Source organism: Psittacula echo, assembly GCF_963264785.1.
Source record: "Psittacula echo genome assembly, chromosome: 6".
NCBI classification, from domain to species: domain Eukaryota; kingdom Metazoa; phylum Chordata; class Aves; order Psittaciformes; family Psittacidae; genus Psittacula; species Psittacula echo.
In genome coordinates this window covers 75,542,734-75,562,804 of record NC_137743.1, presented here as the reverse complement: position 1 = coordinate 75,562,804, position 20,071 = coordinate 75,542,734, and the positions used below count along the sequence as shown (strand labels likewise).

Sequence of the window (20,071 nt, the reverse complement as noted above, 5' to 3'; positions counted from 1 at the left end):
GAGATACAAGTTTCTGCTGGATAGTTTGATACCAATCAGGCAGCTTCTGACTGTTAAGTCTATGGCCCACAAGGATCTGCTTCAGATTTCAATAAAATGTCTCTCATACAAAGAAGCGTTGTTCTATTTTTTTATACCCTGGTTCTTCCTTAAATCAAAGGCTTTGGTGGGAAAGGTCCTGAAGTGGGCATTTTCATCAAGTTAAAATCCTTTTGTAAGGCTGGGTCTCTAAATCAGTCTTTCTGTAAGCAAGAATCTAACCTTTTATGTAAAAAGCAATCTCTTAACAAGGAAAAAGATAAAACTGTGGGAAAGTCACTGAATGGTAACTCCAGAATCACACATCCCTACACTATCCCCAGTGTGCCACGGGACAAAAAGTCTAGGAGGAATGGCAGCTGTTTGTCTAAAACCAGACTGAAGGTTCACATGTGAAAACATAACGTACTTTCTGAAAGAAAAATTGTGAAAGTAAGGAAGTGTCATCAAGATCTAAAATAAGAGGTGAAAGAAATCTCCTTACTTAAACATTTTATCTTCTGCCAAAAAAACTTTTTAATTAGTTTCCTGAAGTGCAGCTTTCTTTACATTCGAATACTGCCGTATGTGTGCGTTTGATCAGTCAGTCAGAATGAAGCTGGGAGCTGCTGCTGCCCGCAGAGAGGCAGCTTACCTCTCCACACAGCCTCTTGCAAAGCCCTTGTAGGCCTTACTGCTTGTGCAAAGATCAGTCAGTGATTGCACTGTGCTGTCCTGCAGCACAGAAGTGGAGAGGCCAGGAACTGGCAAGGTACCTGGGCAACACGAGGACCCAGGCACTATCTAAGTTGTGCTGGGGTCCTGGTTTGAAAAAAAGGAGCAGATCAGTGTATGCCTGGGAAAGGAACAGAGAAAACTTCTGTTCAAAAATCAAGGTGCTGTTCTCCTTAAAAATCCACAGTATGATGGCAAATAGGTCAGGACAAAAAGGTGCAAGAAATGTAATGGATCTTACAGCTAGCAAATGCCATCTTCTTCTACCAGCTAACTGCCCAAGTATTCGTAACAAAACTTCACAGATTAACCTCTAAGTGTTTGCGATTTCACTACATTACAGGGAGAAAATGTTCAAGCTCTGCCTCTTAAGTCTGTCTAAACAATACCATTTTAAACCCATTTCCGTTGTGGAAGACTTTTAACAAGCCCACAGAAATGAAGTCTGAGCTCTGTACCAGTTCTTGCAAAAAGTGACTGGCTGGGTGAAATAAAACAAAACCAAAGCAAATCCAACCACTCAAAATACCTACCCCCTATTCTAACAGAAGAAATGGTTAAAAAAAGTTCTAATGCTTCATGGCTACTGTGAGAGCATCAAACTATGAGAGTTTGAGAGCTGGCACAAGACGTGGTAATTTACACTATTACGAAAGTATCTTTTGCTATGATCCTTAACATGTATGAAATCACTCAATTACCAAATAAATGAAGGAGAGAAGACCTTGCTCCAAGCATTCTAGCATTCAGAGTGCTGAAATAAAAATATTAGCAATTTTTTAAGGTAATCCTTAGAATTTAATAACATTTGATTTTATGAGTCCTCTTTATTAAAGAGGACTATGATATCAAGACAGGCAATTATGTACAAAAGATGAGCCTATCTAGTTTTTTCAGTGGAAAAAGACATGAGAAAATACAACTGTTTGTATCATAGCACATGCTGTAATGGAAGAATTCAGATGCCTTGTGTTCTGCATGCCTCTTCCCAAAGTGCTTTTTGGCACTGTACCGGTAAGACTGTTTGTATGAAAATATAGTTAGAGGAAAGATAGAAGAAGTGCTCAGAACTTGCTGTATCCTTTGCTATGAATCACATGCTGGCACTAAGTCTTTTATGACAGGCTTTGTATTTCCAGAAGTGCAAGGGTAACCACAACATCTGCATTCCTTCTACTGGGAAGAAGCTTGTAGATGTGCAAGGCAAGGCAAGCTGCCTGAGAAACAAATCCAGTTTCATGAGCTTCTTCAACATACTTCAATTTTCCTGGGCCTTGTCCATATCCTTTAGTCTCCAACTTCCTGTAAAAGTTCCTCAGCTTGGCTTCAAAATCTCTTTTGTAAGGAGCTGGAGCTCGGGCATTGGCACGCTGAGTACCTGCAGGAAACAATAAGCAAAGAATGAGCTGTAATGACATGAACTGATTCATGTCCCATCCTCTTCTGAAAAGACTCAACAGCAAAGGGAAGAGCACATGTTTGGTTTGGTCACCTTTATAAAGAGTAAAAGGCTGTGTATCTTCAAATCTGCTTTGCATTCAAGACTTTTTAGTTGCTCACTTCCAATAGTATCACCTTTCTAAAGTAAGTCTCAAAAGAGCAAATCCAGGTCAGTGCAAAAGATGGTTTAAAAACCCAGCATAATTGGAAAGATTTAACTTTTGTTTGTCAAGTACACTTTATGTCTAACCTTTAAAACAGCTCATGAAATAAATGTTCTGCTCTGTTCTGCTTTTAATATTATCAGGAAAAACAGGAACTCAGAAATGAAGCATAAACAGACTGCACTCTGCTGTGCTCTGTTGAATACATCAAGCTGAAGAAGGAAGACTATTGGAAATCCCCTAGTAGAAGTTTTTCCATGGGGAAATAAAATGAAAAAAATATTGGAAGAATGGAAAGACTGCCATTTAAGTTTGTGAAACTTTTCACATGTGCCTCCGGGCACATACATGATAATCATCAATACGTGAATTTGTTTGAAAAAGAACTGGTTTTTAAGAGTTAATGTCTTAAAAGCAGGGAGAGATGAGATCTGTATGTCAAAGAACTGGCATACCCCCACATCTGCATGTACAAGTCTAGTATATACAAATTAGGTGTTTAGTCAGATCTGTTCTAAATATTACAACCATTAGAACTTCCATTGCCTCCCTGGATAAATTACATCAATTGACACGACTGCAAGACAATGTGCCAAAGAGGCAGCTAATCCTAGTTCTTTTACATTCATCTTCTAACCCCAAGTTCTTATAACATTAAATTCTTCCCCTGCAAGGCTGTGTAGACACCCCCACAAAAAAAATCAGAAGGTGTTTAAAATTTCTCATGCCCTACACTATACATAGGTTGCCAACGACTTATGTGTGACTGGTTGGTGGTCATCTAACAGGCCCATAATGCACTGGAAATACAAATGAACAGTTTAGAAGCACTTATATGTAGACTTCTGTCTTTCCTTATGTGAGTTTTCTTTTCACTCCCTCTATGAAGCTAAACCAACAGAGAAGCATTTATTGCTATATGGGTGAAGGCATGAGAACGTAACGTTTCAGATTATGAAAGAGAGAGAATATGTATTTGTTCAGCCTGTGGGCAGAGATGAGGGGAAAAGAGAGGAGCTTGCTTAGCCACAAAGCATATGGGGCTGACAGAAAAGGCAGTGAGCACATCCTGCGGAAGTGGCTGCCCAGAGCTGATCTCTCTGCAGAGATCAGAAGGCGAACAAGTGAGATCAGTATTAACAGTGAATGCCATTTACAGGTCTGTAAAAGACCTGTCTGACCAGAAAGACACTTGCCACTTCTTCTAGGCTTAGCATGACATGTAAGAGGAATAGGAAATGCCAGGGAATTCTTACAGCTCCAGCGGGAACATGCAGGACCCCTTTGGAAAATAAATCACGGTCATTGATCTCCACTAGTTATCCTCTTTTACTGAGAGCACCAAGGGCTTCTAACATTCAGCTGAATTCTCTAGAAAACCCACAGAAACTTGAAACTGTAAACAGCCTTTCAATTACTGGCCTTTTCCCACTACTTTGTTTATTTTGCTTTGGGTCAAAGTAGGTACAAAAATGTAGTCACCAAATAAATGCAAAAAAAAGCATACTTTAATCTTAACCCCTGAAGGAAGTTTTTGCTGAGAGGGAATCTGGTAACACATTACTTCACGGTTCAGAAATCAGCAGTATATTATTCTACCAGCACATGACAAGTCCTCATTGCAAATCAGAGGCATATGCCAAGAAATTCCTGGGCAATTATAATGATTACTTCCGCCTTGGGAACAAAAGATGTTAATGGAAGAGCTAAAAAACACCAGTGATGTGATCATATTTGATTTTCAAGAAGGTTATATTCTAAAGCAGATATAAAGAGCAGCTTCATGACTATTCATCTTTCCCAAAAGAGAAAGTACAACCGATTGTGACTGATGTGAACAATGGATCCTTAACACGCAACCTCGTGCAGTGCAGCACAGCCAGTTTAGCTGACAAAAGGGACATAGAGCCCTCACAGAAACGATGGGCTATTTACAGCTTCTTATCAAAAAAGTCACTTGTACGCCAACACAAACATGCATACTGTCTCTATATTTTTCTGTGAAATAGAGATTACAATTTTTAGGAGAAGGGGATTAAACCCATCAGTGCTTATCCTTTACTGTGTGCTGCTACTTTGAGGAATAGATAAGAATATTGCATGTTAAAGATTGAATGCATTTTGAAATTACTTTGTTGGAGTAAAGTCCTGCTCAGCTTGCATTGGTGGATGTACTAGTAAAGAAGAAATTTTAACTCTGAAAGCCAAATCTGTCAGGTTTGCAGTTGAAAATAAGATGCCCATATGCAGATTTCATTCTTCTTTCCAACAAAAGAAAACAGTTTTATCTAAACTATATATGCATCAAAAATATCAATACATGTGAATATTATATTTTGCTGCTTTGCAGGATGTCATAAGATCATTAAGGTCTTTGCATAGTTTCTCTGGGTAGGTTCTACAGAGGTCCTACGTCTAGCAGCAGGAAAAGATGCCACTGAGGATATGTTTATGAATGGTTTTAATCAGGTTTCTTGCAAAAGTTTTTATGATTGTGGACTGGGAAATGCCTGTAAAAATCACAGTACTTTTTCTGATAAAATTTTCTTATTGTCTGGAACTACCTAGAGTTGCTCACATCCCAAATGTTCTCTATTTATCTATACTTTTGCTCTCAAATTTGTAGAAATCCCCTTAAGCCACTTCTGATTTACTGCAGTGATTTTTACTTATGTATTATCTTCTTGATAAAACCAAGAGTAAGACATCTACAAACTACTAATTGCTCTATTTAGCCTTCAGAGGTCAAATGGAACTGGTCACATGTGACATAGCTTAGTTTTGACCTGCAATTTAGTTAATATGTGAAATATCAATTTCATTCCATTATGACACGTGCATTTCTAGACAGCTGCAATACACTATCTGTTGAACTCATGTTAAGGGATAGCAATCTGGCATTACATAAAATTGTTATTGTCCCAAAGCCCTATTAACGCTTTCATTTTAATGTACAGATCCATACGTCTAAGTCTCCAGGCATCAGGATCCTGGCACAAGCAGTCACTTAAGTTGTTTCACATCATTGAAAAACAAGTTTGCAAGTTTTACAAGTCAGAACAAAATCACAGTCTCTGAAGTTGTAATACCCCAAATCTTTTTTATTAGCGAAACATCTCCTGAGCCCAAGGCAAAGATTCAACTTTGCCAGTCAAATGCAATCACACTTGTTCACTTTGCTCAAACACAGGACTAAATAAATGTTTGGTTTTGCTGGAGCAACAGAACTTGGATCTTCAGCAAGTTGGAAAGTCATTACATGCAGCATAATATAAACTGCATATGGGTGCATTATCTCTACTGCACTATCTTACAGATACCATCATAATGAAAGTACTGCAGTGACAAGCTCACTGATCACTCAGGAGGTGCTTTAGCTTATGTAACTTTACTCATCTAAAACTCAGGAACCACAAAGGGGAATAGGTTATAGCTTCCCAAGAGCAGGTTCTTGGCTTTACGCTGCTATGAATTTCAATTTGGAAAGCAAACAAAATATTAGAGTTAAACAATTATTCTATTGGCTTTTGTTCTCTGACTTCTGGGAAGGCAGCTGGAGTGTGCTCCTGACTTTACTGACTTGGAACAGATCCTTAGCAAGTACAAGAAATGGTTTTGCACAGAAGCAGTGCCTGAGCAACTTACCTGGAGAGTTCTGAGGTGAAGACACCGGCGAGCCTCTTGGGGACTGGCAATAACTAGGATGAAGTAAGGCATGTGGCGGCACATATGACATGATCTCCTCCTCAAACAAGCTGGTAAAAAGGAGCAAAAGAGAAATAAAGAGTTTATTTCTTGAATGGCATTTTTCACTTTCCAGGAATAAATCTCTAGTTACTAATTTGCTTTCTTTGGTAGTCACTTGACTATTTCCACTATATAAACTTACAGTGCTACAAAATATTTTATTGCCATTCCATCAGTCAGATCTCGAAAGTACCGGAAAACAGTGATTACTACTTTTGGGATACACTGCTATACATAATTTGGTATTTGTTTTCAAGGTTAAAATATAGTTAATCAGCCTTTAAAATTTGTGTTGTGTGTTCCCCCCCCGCCCTTTTCTTTTTAACCTGTGTTCTCATTACAAAGGAGTCAATAACCCTAAGTCACACTTTCATAGAAAAAAAGATCTGCAATACTGCACAAAGACCAAGACAAAGATTCTAAACCTCAGGGATTAAGAATCACACCTGAACATGTTGAACATACTGAACAGTAGGCTTGTTGGCATAAGTAATTTTCATTTTACTTTTAATGCTACTGTTGTTGCAGAAACAGGTATAACATCTAGTCTGTTCAGGTTGAGTTATTTTGTGCTTCATGTATTACTGACACAGCTTTTAAGAGAAAAACAATAAGCTTTTGCAGCACAGTCACTGCACCTTTGTACGGAGTCTGCGTATATATTAAAATTTCAATCTTTTTTCCAAAATTGACACAAGAAAATCCAAAAAGAGAGTACCTAATACCAGAATGAACCTGATATCAAAGCCTACGTTGTATGTTAAACACAACACAGATAAGAACAAACTGTTGAGATACGTAAAAATGATTTTCAAACGTTGAGCTGCAGAAAGTATCACAAGCCAATCTATTGCTATAGAGCTGAACCAGTGAAATCAATGTTCAAATAAAGGCTGTTTCTTACCAAGTTTGTTCAGTGAAAAAATACCTGGAAAAATTTTTGCATTAGATTTGTTCGTTTTAAATGGATATTTTCTGGCAGTTCTTTTTATATTCATGACCATGAAGGTCTTCCTCCAAGCTACACTTTGATGCTGAAAATGTGATAAAATATAAACCACTATTTCAATCTGGGATGAAATTAAGAGGTAAAATGATGATTTGTGTTGTATAGCAAACAACATGTTTAGAAGAAACTGAAAAATATTTTCACTTAACATCTGAAATAAAATATAATGCCATGCTTAGAGATTAAAATTAAAATTAAAACATTAAAAATGTGATGTGTTGTACCTTCTTCAGTCCCTAAGCATAAAGGGGTTTGTTTGGTTTTAGTTAGCTACAATTTAGTAACATGCGAAAATATGTATGGCATTCCCAAGCAATAAAAATATCAGAATTATTGATTCTACCCAGTTATTTACTACATCTCAGAGTGCTTTACAGGACATTTATATCATTCCCCCTCCATCAACTGAGGAAACAGAGGCATGGAAACAGGTCTTTCCTAAGGCCATCCAACCAGCCAAGCTAGACACAGAAGCCAGGTGTCCTGAGCTCCAGGAAGATTGAGTCATCATAATAGAATGCAGGGGTTTTTAGGGTTTCACAGAGAAGGGTCATGATGACATCCTACTAGAAGATACCGTTAAAAGTAAAAAGCTACCAAGACTAAATAATGGTAAGAGAAGAAATTCCATCATCTCAGTACACCACTTAGCCCAATTTTGACTTTAAACTAGTATCTACTCACAATAAGCTCACAATAACTCAGTCCAGTTTTGAGGTTTAACATTCAACATTGTAAGAAACTAATGGAGACATAGATAACATCATTGGAGCAATGGTACTGTTAGATTATTAATAAAATGGGAAGAAAATCCTCATGCAACTCTTTTCAGTTATGTTTTTTTTGGGGAAAAAAAGAACATGAAGAGAAAAAAATCTGAAGAATATGATACAGTTATTCTAGGGACACACTGGCTAATACTTTAATCTCAAAAATTACTTACGCTGATTACTGCTTTTTTACAAAAGAAAGATTGCAATAAAGATTTTGAATTTGCTTTATTTCCACTATAAAAATGATCTGCAGTCTTTGCTGTTAACAGAACACTAGAGGGAACAAAACCCAGTCAAAGAGCAGTGAGAAAATCATTCATGCAATCTTTATTCAAAAACAAATAGCCGAAGCCAGATTTTAATGTGTAAAACCTGTGTCATCTCCAGATATCAAGACAAAACTCTTACTAAGGTTTTTTAAGACACAATATTTGCATTTTAAATTAAGTTTCAGGATGGCTTTAAAATGAGATTTTTTTTTTTTTTTTTGAAAGCTGTAATTAATTCAGAGATTTAGGGACCAGAAAGGATTATGATTATGCAACCTGACCCCAAAATACTACTGCTTAATGCCAATCCTATTTCGCTAGATTCAATTTCGTGAATTTCTTGATGCACTTTAAGCAAGGGCTTAATTCTAGCAAAAAATCTGCCTGATTTTTTGAGTTAATTGGTTAAACAAAAAATATTAGAGAAGCAATTTTGCACTTCTTGAAAGCTGTGACAGTATTTCCTTTATTAAAGGGGAAAACTCTCGACAACACAGTGAAGAGGCATCAAAACACAAGTAGTAAAAATACATCTCAAGTATAAACATTCACAAATACAGACTTCCCAAACCATGGAACTAAACAGACACATTCTTAAAGCAATAGAAGGCACATTCTTCCAAAGAGGTCTAAACTGTATCACCTAAACATCAGAGCTGAGTGCAACAGGACAATAAAAGGTGATCCGGGCAAACCCACATAAATCACAAGCACAACACTCTTGCAGTCGCCTTTCCTCAGACAGAATGCCAAGCTTCATCACTCCTATGAAAAAACATGACCTCCAACTACCATCTAGAAACTGAACGTGATGAAAATAAGACATCTGACCCTTCAGTTCTAGGTCTCCCAGCTGCAAGTCCAAGTACTGAAGGGGAAATTATTAGATCACTAAATCAGCCACACTACTCACTGAAAGGCTCCTCAGCAGCTGCCACAGCATATTCCATACGTGCATCGAAAGAAGCAGTGCCTACCTGAGTAACATGACAAGGTCTGCATCACTGGATAAACGCACCAACCCAGGTGTTCCCTCTGTCCGGATGAATTGGATCTTCTCCCTGTGTAAGCCAAAAAAGATTTCCAAAATATCTTTTGCAAGTAAGGCACCAATGTACACCACAGCAACAAGAAAAAGTACCGGGTATATCATAAAACCCTCAGAGTTCTGGTTCTGTTTTTCAGAAACCATTTTTTACCCCTGCCACACCATGTCCATATGTGTAGCAAAATATTACAACTAAAAAGCTAATCTGTTCTGAGGCATGATTCTCCTGTTGCCCTCGTCTCCTCATTGCCCAGGCTGTTTCAGGTAGTACAGACAGATGACCAGTAAAAAAAAAACCACCCAAGATTTAGAATCAATCCTTCCAAGTTCACACTCGCTGTGTCCCTGAATTCAAAGGAGGCTGAGCCCTGCAGGAGGACATTACTATTCTGAAAGTGAACTGATTAAAGAGGTACTGTCTGTTCTGAACCTTTGTACAAATGCAGCAAGCCATACATTACAGTGCATACTTGTGATTTGAAAAGCCAAGGGTTTATACCATACTGCATTTAAGATCTCTTCCAGAAAAACCCTTGTAGTGTTTCTCCCACTCTGTCTCACCCAAGCACACACCCTTCCTATGCCTGATTTGACAGGCTGAGAACTGTAGAACTTTATCTTCCTCCTTTTCTCTGTATTTTCCAGAGACCATGCATTCTGCTAATATGTAATTTCAGGTTTGTCAGCCAGGATTTATTTAGAAGCTTTAAAAACAAATCTTTAACATAGAAGCCTCATCACAAAACTTGTTAGAATGGGAAACTGAAAAACAGGGCAACTTGTTGAATTTTGTGAACTTTGGCAGGATGGCAGGAAAAGGAACCAATAAGTAACACTATGAGAATGGAGAAAAATGAAAAGCAATGCTGACTGCTATGCCACCCAGTGTGGGCAGGCCTCTGGAAGACAGAGCGCTGCGCTGGCAGCTCTCTGCACATGACAGACCACAACCATCAAACCACTACTTTTCACGTTTAGTGTCCAAGGAAGAGCAGATACAGTTATTTGAGTCCTAGTCACTAATATCCAAGTTGTTATTTTACACCTAAATATACAAACCACAGTGTTTTGGGGGGGATACACTTTGAGAGAGTTCTTGTGACTTTTGGAATTTCACTTTTTATCGTTCCTAGTCTCAGCATACAAGGGAGTTATAACAACCATACAACAATCAAAGATCATCCTTCAGCAGATCTCACTGGACTAATCGAAAACCTGCAGATACCCATTTTGGAGAAACACTCAAAATTCTTATTGCTACAGTACTACCTCCAAGGTCATTAGGTCAGGACAGCCTTTCTGTAAATGTGCATTGAGAAGACAAGGACAAAACTAAATGCCATTCTGCCCCATGCTCCCAGCTGCACACATACTTAAGTGATTGGGCACATTTGCCATGCCACCCAGCTGTCTTGGCACATTTTGAAGACATGAGCAAACCTCTTATGCCAGTTGTTCCAAAAGTGTTCTTGTAGGTACCTTTATTTGGTAATAGCACATTACCCCTGTTCCCCTCAACCTTGTTTTAGGGAGTTACAGAGAAATACAATAAAGAACCACTTTCACAGCTTTATGAATAGGCCAAACATCTATAATCAGTTATGTTCCACTGCCAATTTTGAAGGAAGAAACTAATTCTAATTAACATTTAGTACTGGAGTGGGAATAGCAAGCTTTAGTAACTTCATTACCTGAGTGAATGATTCCTGGTAAGATCTGGTTGACGCTCTTGTAGAATTTCAAAAATATTGGGCTGCCGCAAAAATGCAACAATCTTGTCATTGTAAGCTGAAAACATCAACAAAAACACCGTGCTGAAACAAGGAGATACCAACAGACAGGACCGCAATCCTTCTGAGATCAGTAATGACAGCAGACTTCATCTTTGCAGTTCTAAGTTTAGCAGCATTGTGCTAATATCTTTTCATGTAAGGTTATCAGTTGTACTATCATTTAGAGAACACATCTCTTGACTATGAACCGAATCTCATTGTGACACATCCTCGACACTGTAACAGGTCTAATTCTGCTAGCAATTTCTGTATTATTTTATCAGTCATGCTCTAAACTAAACTAGAATATTCATTGTTAGAATAAAATTGCAGGGACCTTGGTTTTCACTGCACTGAAATCCATTCTCAAACATTAAAGAGTCATTGGAAAAACCCAGATCAAATCCTCATACTTATTGCTGAGCCTGCAGTGCATGCATACTATGTCCACGGCAAGGGGAAGGATTTAAATTAGCAGAGATTTCAAGTAAACATGCCACAGTACAAAGAGCCAGTTATAGTCAATCAGATTAATTTATCTTGGTTTAGCACAATGTAACAGCTGTTTGATTCAATATGCTAAATTCTGTTCTTAGTGGCACAGAAGTCGGTAACTTTGTGTGTATGTAACTGAGAACAGAAGTTAAGCTAATGACTAATTCCAAGCTGATTAACACTTTCTGGAATCCTGCCAAAACAGATGCTCAGAAGTCGTAAAAAAATCACTGGGAATACATGGAGTCCAATTAGGACACAACCTGGCTCACTGTCTTCAACAGTGGAAGGTGGAAGTTTTACATCGGTTATTTGGTTCTACACTCTTTCCAGTGTTATTCCTGCAGGTTGTAACTGAACAACTGAGAAATGCTGAGGGACAGAAGTAATCTTAACAAATAACAACTTCCACCCACCCCAACCAAATGCAAAACCCAGCAGTGCATGCTGACATGACACACTCAGTCATGGAGAACTTCTCTGAAAAGAGGCCGGATGCTGACATACCCACTGGAACCACGTCCTGGTACTGAGCTCTGCTGACTGTATTAAATGTGCTAGATGGTCTTGGCAAAACTGGAGGTCCTGAATGACGGGAGTCCTCTCCGACCTGAAAATGCACAAGTAACCACAATGACTGTCTCTATGCCAGTGTACATACTCAGATACATAAAAGTGAGAAATCACATGGCTTAAAACTAAGCATGTATGTAAATGCTTTGCTGGATCACTATTCCTGATACCCATTGCAGCAGAAATCAGCTGTGTTGTATGACACTCATTAGTAAAACATTATTTAGTATATCATGCCTATTAATATCAAGAATCAAAACTAATTGAAAGTTTATTGCTATTTTTAAATAATAGTCCCATTCTGAAAAGTGACTAAAAAATTCAAACTAGGATCCCTTCAGAGGGACTTCTGTACTTCAAGGACATCTTTATCTATATCAAAGGTTCTGAAAATCAAACTCTGCTCCTTCATTAGCACCTCTATTACCTCTGTGCATTAATGGAGTTACTCTAAATCTGAACTGGAAACAAGCTTGTGGCTGAAACAGGAAGATAAGGAAGTGAGTTCACATTCAGGCAAGGCAAACAGGTCCAAAATTGGTAAAAATATGTTTCCGACAATCATTCTGTAAAACTGTTCTGATTTTTTTGTGTTCACCTTCTGGGATTACAAATGTTGTACATGAACACTTTTTAGGGTAAAACCACAATGTAAAATTGTTCCTGGTTGCATTTGTGATGTCTGGGCAACTTCTGCATTCTTCTGTTTTTTGAGGCTTCAGTCACTTCTACAGTGTCAGTATTTTATATAAAACATTTTGTTCAACCTCTTTTTCATCCTGCTGGACCTTTGTTTATTTCTCAGTTCCTTGGCCTACATGTAATGGTTAGCATTTGAACTACACTTCCAAGTTTCAAAGATCTCTAAAACATCTAACTGCAAAATATCCAATAATTATAAACGTTGGTTTTAAATCCAGTTTCCGAAATCACGAAGAAGCAAAAGTCCTGAGATATCGCCCAAGACTTTTGTGCTCTCTGATAATGCCCTCTCAGAAAAATGAAGAATTATTTCCTGTAGGCACTGTGCTGGAAAAGGAATGCCATTATTATTAGCTCCAGCTTCATGCTGCAGTTCAGCTTTAGCTAAAAAGGCATTCCTTACACTGGTTAACATTTGCTTTAGAGCATCTTCCCGTAAAAAAGGGGTCAGTGGCTTCAAAATATCAAAGTTTGTGGCAAGGCAAATCCAAATAAAGTATTTTGAGAGTGTTATTTTTTCCATTAAGTATTCCTCTTCTGCAACACCATATACTTTCTTGTAGCAATGGTTTAAAAATAGGAAGAGCAGCTGCAACTATGCAATACTTAAAGTCATAAGCATATAAGAAAAAGTGGTATTCAGACTCATACATATGCACATAAACAAACACCACATCATTAATCCTAGAATGGGAATACTGTATTGAATCGCTATGTTTGAGATTCCTACCTGAAATTATATTTCCATTTAATTCAAGTTACAATTATATATGATGATATAGGATATGGTATATGATATAGGATAACTACACTTGTTTTGCAGTATTGACAACTTCAGCAAACCTAAATCTCTCTATTTTAAGTGCAGGACTTCTGAATGCTGCTTAAAGAAATGTAATTTCAGTGTGTATTTACTAAAGTTAAGAAAACAAATATTAACATATATAGATCAGTCACAACCAAAATACTTGCTTTACCCTACTGAAGGTCTAAATAGCTATATGAAGCTAGCTTCTTTGCCTGCTGCAAGACATCACTGACTACATCACATTGCCAAATTGCTGGAAAAGGCTATTCAAAACCATAAATATGTAAAATATAAAAATGTAAAATATAAAATATAAAACATGTAAAATATACCATACAGTGGTGTGTGTCTGAAGTATTGTGGGTGACTAAACCATGTTCACACAGGATGTAACAAGATATGCAGCCAGTGGTATAGCACTTGCTGCAGCTCAGCAGAAGCCCTGTTAGAGAAGTGGCAGAGAAGATTCATGCCTGCTCTGAAACAGACCTCTGGCAGAACTTCACCTGCCACAATGAGCTATAAGAAGCATAAAACAGAGCATTTCTCTCACCACTCTAAATTGTATTATCCTTAATTCCTGGCATGCAATAGCCCTCCTCTGAAAAGATAACTTACAGCCAACAGTATAGAGGTTAAATAAAGTACAACTAAAGTCTAAGTCATTGTACATAAACTTGCTCACAAGTAAAAAGAAGTTACAACAACAATACAGAAACTGCCAGTGGAAGTGGTTCACTGTGAGAAATCAACAAAACAGTTTTTTCCATGTATTTCTATTTCCAAAGCAGAGATTAAATGCAAAATGCATTTAACAGTCTGATAAGTCTATATGTGTTAAGATATATTTATACTTATTTGGAAAGCTGCATATACAGTTATATCTGGCTGTAAATACACACGTGCCCTTTTTACCCCCCCTCTTATTTGCAAAGTTATATCCACATAGTTAGCAGACATCATGCTAGACAACAATACATATTTTGATAGTGAAAGAGAGCATCTGGTAATCTGCAACCAGATGCTCTCCTGTGGTTAAATGGGGTTACTGCAAATTAAAAGTACGAAAAAAGCTCATGTCTCATTTTCTTCCTCTGAAATCATACATTTCAAAGCAACAATGGCCAGCAAATAAAATAATAAATCTTTGCAGATGAGTACCATATGCTTACACAAGAATCATGTTCCTCAAACGCAGAATTGTGAGCAGGATGATATGAAAGAGGATGATCCTAAAAACCCGGTGGTTCCCAAAGAGAAGGGGCAGATCCAACTCACCTCACCAGCACTGTGGCTGCGTTGCCTCGTTAAGTGCTGCCGATGGACTAATGCACTAGTGGGCCTGCTGCTTTGTAAGGGAAGCCGGGGGTCGATGAAAGTGGTAGTGCGGGAATTGTGGTCAACAAAGAAAGCCTAGAGAAGAAGAAAGAAGAGAGAATTTATAGCAAATTATAGCAAATACTTTGGGGTTTTTTTAGTATGTCCAAGATTAATGTCTCTTCAGGATCTACGTTTCATTTGTTGATGAGAGGCTCTGGAAAAATCTTCCTCACATTACTCTGGCTTGCATTTCCCTTCAGAAGAAGAGGGATAACAGTTTTCCGTCTCACTGAAGGGATGAATTCTTTAATGTCTTACTTAATTCATGCCTCTAAAGCCCTTTGAAATTCTCATCTGACAAGCATCAGAAGTAGGAAACTATTATGACTGTCAAGAAAAGGTGACTTAAATGTTTAATAAAACTAATCCCAGTGTATTCTCCCTTTCATTTCCTTATAAGTATCTAAAAAGATGTCATTAAGTGGCAAAACCATTCCCTTTTGTGAAGTATTTACCATATAATTATGAACACAATTGGGTGTATACATGTCAACTATATGATTGCATCCTGTGGTGAACTATGATTAAAGGCCAACAGGCATTTTTGCCATGCTCCTGATACAACTATTCTAGGTTCAATAACCTTTAAAAGAAAAAGAAGGAAACAAAAAAGGTCAGTCTGGGACACAAAGACGATGGCAACAAAGCCATTTAAATCAGGCAGCCAGTGAGAACTACCACTTCCTGGCTAGTCAGCCATTTGCTGAAAGCAAGGTCACAAGGAGCATGTATCCTGGAAAATGAACACAGTTCCGTCCAGTCTGAACCAAAAATGTTTCTAAGCCCTGAAATTGAAGCTTTTTCCAAGCCCTGAAATTCAACCTTTCCCCAGCGTTAGTGCTGCAGCTGGAAAGCAGCACTGTTCTATTTCCACACAGTTCGCTTTTGTCAGCCACAATGCTGGAAATGTGTGGAAGTAGCTAAAAAAAGACACTAGTTGAGAGCAGCAGAGTTACAGGAAAGTGACATCTGGTTTGAAGAATCAAAGAATCCGGACCAGCAGAGAGGTGGTCGGGGACTGCGAGGGCCACTCCTGTGTTTTGTTACCAGTAAGGTACTTTGACCACAGGTTCACAAACAATTCAGTCCTGTGGTGTCAGCAAGTGAAACATTCTCATCTTCCTCCAACCCGACCACTTGTTTCATCCCTTGCGTGCCCTTCCTGCCTTGTGTGGGCACAAGTGTTTGTGTAGCCACATACTGAACCCAGCTGGGGAGCTAGTCCTGGCTAAAATTACTCTCTTCTTGTCCCTCTCCCTGATGGTTCCTCTAACCTCAGAGAGCCCCCCAGGGACAAGAGGAGAGCAGAACTGGTTCTTTTGGCAGCGACACCAGGTTATAGTATTCATGAAATCGTTGTTTCAGACTGCTTGGTACAGGCTGACCAGAGAAAATGCAACTCTTCTGACTGCCATGAAGGTAGGTAGACAAACCAGCGCTTCATGGTATTCAGCAACTAAATGCCATTGAGGATTGTGGTGGGAGAAAATGTTTGTACTTCCATTTCCCAAGGAAAAGAAGAAAGCATATGGAGGGTCACCAAAGTTGCAAAACCTGAGAAATGCTCCTGAAGAGGGCAGCAAGCCTCCTACAGCCCTAAACACTGACTACTTGTACCTGTAACCTGTGCCTATAAGCAAGGAATCACATTACTTGAACAGTAAGGGAGAACTCGGTTCTGCTCATTTGACTTAGTTACGGACATGCAAGTGAAACCGACTGTTCCACCGTTCAAAAACTATAAACTGTATTCAATAAATGCAATTTTAATTGCAATGTTTAAGCCTGATCCAGGACTTGTTGACCTTGACAAATAAGGATGACACCTACAGTGCAAATATACAGATTAGAGGGTATGGAAAACCAGTGGGAAAGTAGAATGAAACCCATTCTGAAATTCAGTTTGAGACCTGGAAAATGACTGTAAGAGGCTGCTGGAACATACCTAGGCTTTCTGAAGCTTTGCTCCCGATGGATAGGTTTCTTTTACTTACTAGCAAGTGGTTGGTATGGTTTTTTTTTTTCCATGCCCCTGTACCTAGCATTCTAACAGTCTGGTCTATGTGTATTTATAAGACATGAAGCACTTTTATCAAAACAAAGGTTTATTTCATTAAGTCAACATTATACTGTAAAATCACTTAGAAAAAAAAATTGGATTCTGATTCAATATAGGAGAAAGTAGTACCTACAGTTGTGCTGCACAGTTCTTTGAGTTAATGCAGCAATTCTGAGTTAATGCATGCAGTGTTCGTTAGCATTCCATTAAAGTAAACAGCTTGGTTTAAACACAAAGTTAAAGACAATCATGTCTTACTAAATATGAATGCTTACAGGCCAGCTAATAATAGCTACTTTAAAATAGAGGATAAGTTACTACTCTGAAGCTTCAGTGAAGATAATCATTGGAGCTTCAAGGCTTTAGCCTGGACATCGGCACACAGCTCAAAATACAGTGTGGCTCACAGACTCCTTTCAAAAAAATTCCTTTCATAACTGCTGTCTAGCTATAATCCATAAATCTATGATGCTTGAAGAGACTGACATAAGATGGGTAGTGCTAAAACTACAGTAGTCCATTAAACATGGATTGGTGCCCAAGTTATCTTTCCAATTCAAGTCTATGAAGCTTGCTAAAGTACTTTTTCTTCCTATTGAAGACATTTGTAATCAATTACAATGGATTCTTTCGTTGTAGAAAGAAAGACCAAAAAAGTACCACAATAACTTATGAATTTTCACATCTTACAGAGATCTAATTAAAAAGTATATTCATTTGTATCTGGCTTTAAAATATGAATGTGTTTACACATATTACACAAATGCACTGGAATGCACAACTGTATAATACATGTGTGTATGCATATGTATGCAGCAGTGCAGAATTTCAAAGTTATGGGACTGAGTTCAGCTCAGGGACCTATCCAGCCTATGTGATACCTCCTGATACCACTTTTTCCAGTTGTCTTCTGCCTTCCTGTGGTCAGTGACTGATGATGGTTCATCTGTAATGCCAACCTGAAGTTACATCCTAGTTACACCAGACCTTTTAGGGAGAACTGCATGCCAAATGGATTTTATCGTCTGTAGTGGATGCATGGAGGAGTCAAAGAGGACTGGGCAATTGGGTTTTGCTGTGAAGTTTTGCAGGGAGTTCAGAGGTAGGCAGTCCCTAACTGACCTTGGCAGACAGCCTGCTAAGAGGACAAGCAACCATGACCCCACTGACACTGGGAAGTAAAAACTCTACTACTCAGCAGTGAATAAGGGTCAGAAAGATCCATGTGCCTTGTGAGCAAGAGCACCAAGCCTCTTACTATGATATACTTGGAAAAATAAAGGAAAACCTCATCTCAGCAGGAAGAGCAGCCAGGGAAAGAAAATATAATTATATATTGTGGCATGGCTAATTTCTACTTTCTTCCCTTTAGCTTTATGCTTTAATAAAGGCAGGTCCAGTTTCGGTAGGTCTCATTAAGCACTGGTCTGACCATGTACTGGCCATCACCTTTCTCAAGGGCTGAATAGGCTTTTCTACTTGCCACAAGTGCTACTTGTAACAAAGGCAAGTCAACATAATGAAAATCAACAATACTGAGCCTAAATCAAAGTGAAGAAATCCCAGTGGGGATTTAGTCAGTGCTTCCTCTTGTTGATTAATGTTGTGGTAGCATCACTGTTACCAAATACCACACCAAAATCCAGAGGTCTGATTGTCTCTGTGGAGTGCCTATTAAAGTCAGTTGAAAATTGCTGTATTCTTCAGCAGAAAACTGGCCTCTGAAGAGTGGAACAGGAAAAAGAATGACTTAAAACAGAAAAGAGGAAGGGAGACAAGGAACAGCATAACTGCACATTATGTTTCTAATGAAAAAACACAGTCCTTTCCAGAGTTGTTAATCCTAAGAAGAAAACAACTCTCAAACACTTTTTCCACCCTTCAGTTTAGAATCTGCCTGCAGTCTTTGCAAGCATCAAGATCATTATTTATATGGACAGTCACAGCTAACAATACCAAGACTGATAAATGTGAGAACTGAGAAGTTTGATATGCTTATAGCCATAATAAGGACTACTCATATGAACTGATAGCCTTATCACTTCCTCACATGCTAATCACAGCCTATTTTTAACTCTATCTTCCACAAAGAAAATCATATTTTAGATAGTGAGGATACACTAGTTTAAAGGTACATTACTACTATAAAAATGTCTGTTCTTTGATTTTAAAGTTGCAACTATTCAAGGTCCCTATTGATGAAACTTACTATATACAATTTCTTTCCTGTTAACAAATAAATAACCAATAGAAAGATTATGCCCAGAGCTATCCCAGTCTTAAGTGCAGCCATTTTATCTCACAAACTGATGAACGCTGGATTTGGGTAGAGGACTGTCTTGGGTTCAGCAGTAGCAGTCATTTTTCTCCTTAGTAGCTGGTGCAGTTCTGTGGTTTTGACTTTCAGCCTGGGAACAGCTCTGATAACACCGATGTTTTTAGTTGTTGCTCAGTAATGTTTAGTCTGACCAAGGACTTTCTGTCTCATTGTCTGCCAGGGAGGAGGGGAAGCCGGGAGGAAGCAGGGACAGGACACCTGACCCAAACTAACCAAAGAGGTATTCCACACCACAGCACGTCATGCCCACTATATAAACTGGGGGCAGTTACCCAGAAGGGTGAGATCACTGCTAGGGGCGGGCTGGGTATCAGCCGGCAGGTGGTGAGCGGTTGTATTCTCTTCCCTTGTTATTTCCCTTATCATTATTATTATTGGTGGTAGCAGCAGTGGTTTGTGTTATACCTTAGTTACTGGACTGCTCTTATCTCAACCTGTGGGAGGTACATTCTTTCGATTTTCCTCCCCATCCCTCCAGGAGCGGGAGGGAGAAAGGGTGGGGAGTGAGCAAGCGGCTGCATGGTTCTGTGTTACTGGCTGGGCTTAAACCACAACAAGGACTCATCTAGGAAAATGGTTAACTTTTAAAAAGAAGAAAAATGCAAATAATGTACACTAATGAATCCCACTCAAGACTTTGAGGTTGAAGAAAAGAAGAAAGTCCTAAGGAAAAGCTTGACAGTTAAAGAAGAAAAAACATACTAAAAATGGTTCAACAATAGCTAAATAAAATTCAGTAGA

At 38.5% G+C, this 20,071-nt stretch overlaps 1 protein-coding gene across 1 annotated transcript in view; it reads right to left on the bottom strand.

Moving 5' to 3' along the window:
* Positions 1-20,071, bottom strand: part of HECW2 (HECT, C2 and WW domain containing E3 ubiquitin protein ligase 2) — a gene marked incomplete at both ends in the record, with an annotated part of 103,306 nt that overhangs the window by 17,461 nt on the left and 65,774 nt on the right. The window contains 6 exons of the mRNA XM_080621880.1: positions 2,011-2,131; positions 6,003-6,112; positions 9,133-9,216; positions 10,895-10,991; positions 11,978-12,080; positions 14,832-14,966. Of these exons, the coding sequence (XP_080478006.1) occupies positions 2,011-2,131; positions 6,003-6,112; positions 9,133-9,216; positions 10,895-10,991; positions 11,978-12,080; positions 14,832-14,966 (650 nt within the window). The remainder of the gene's footprint in view (positions 1-2,010; positions 2,132-6,002; positions 6,113-9,132; positions 9,217-10,894; positions 10,992-11,977; positions 12,081-14,831; positions 14,967-20,071) is intronic.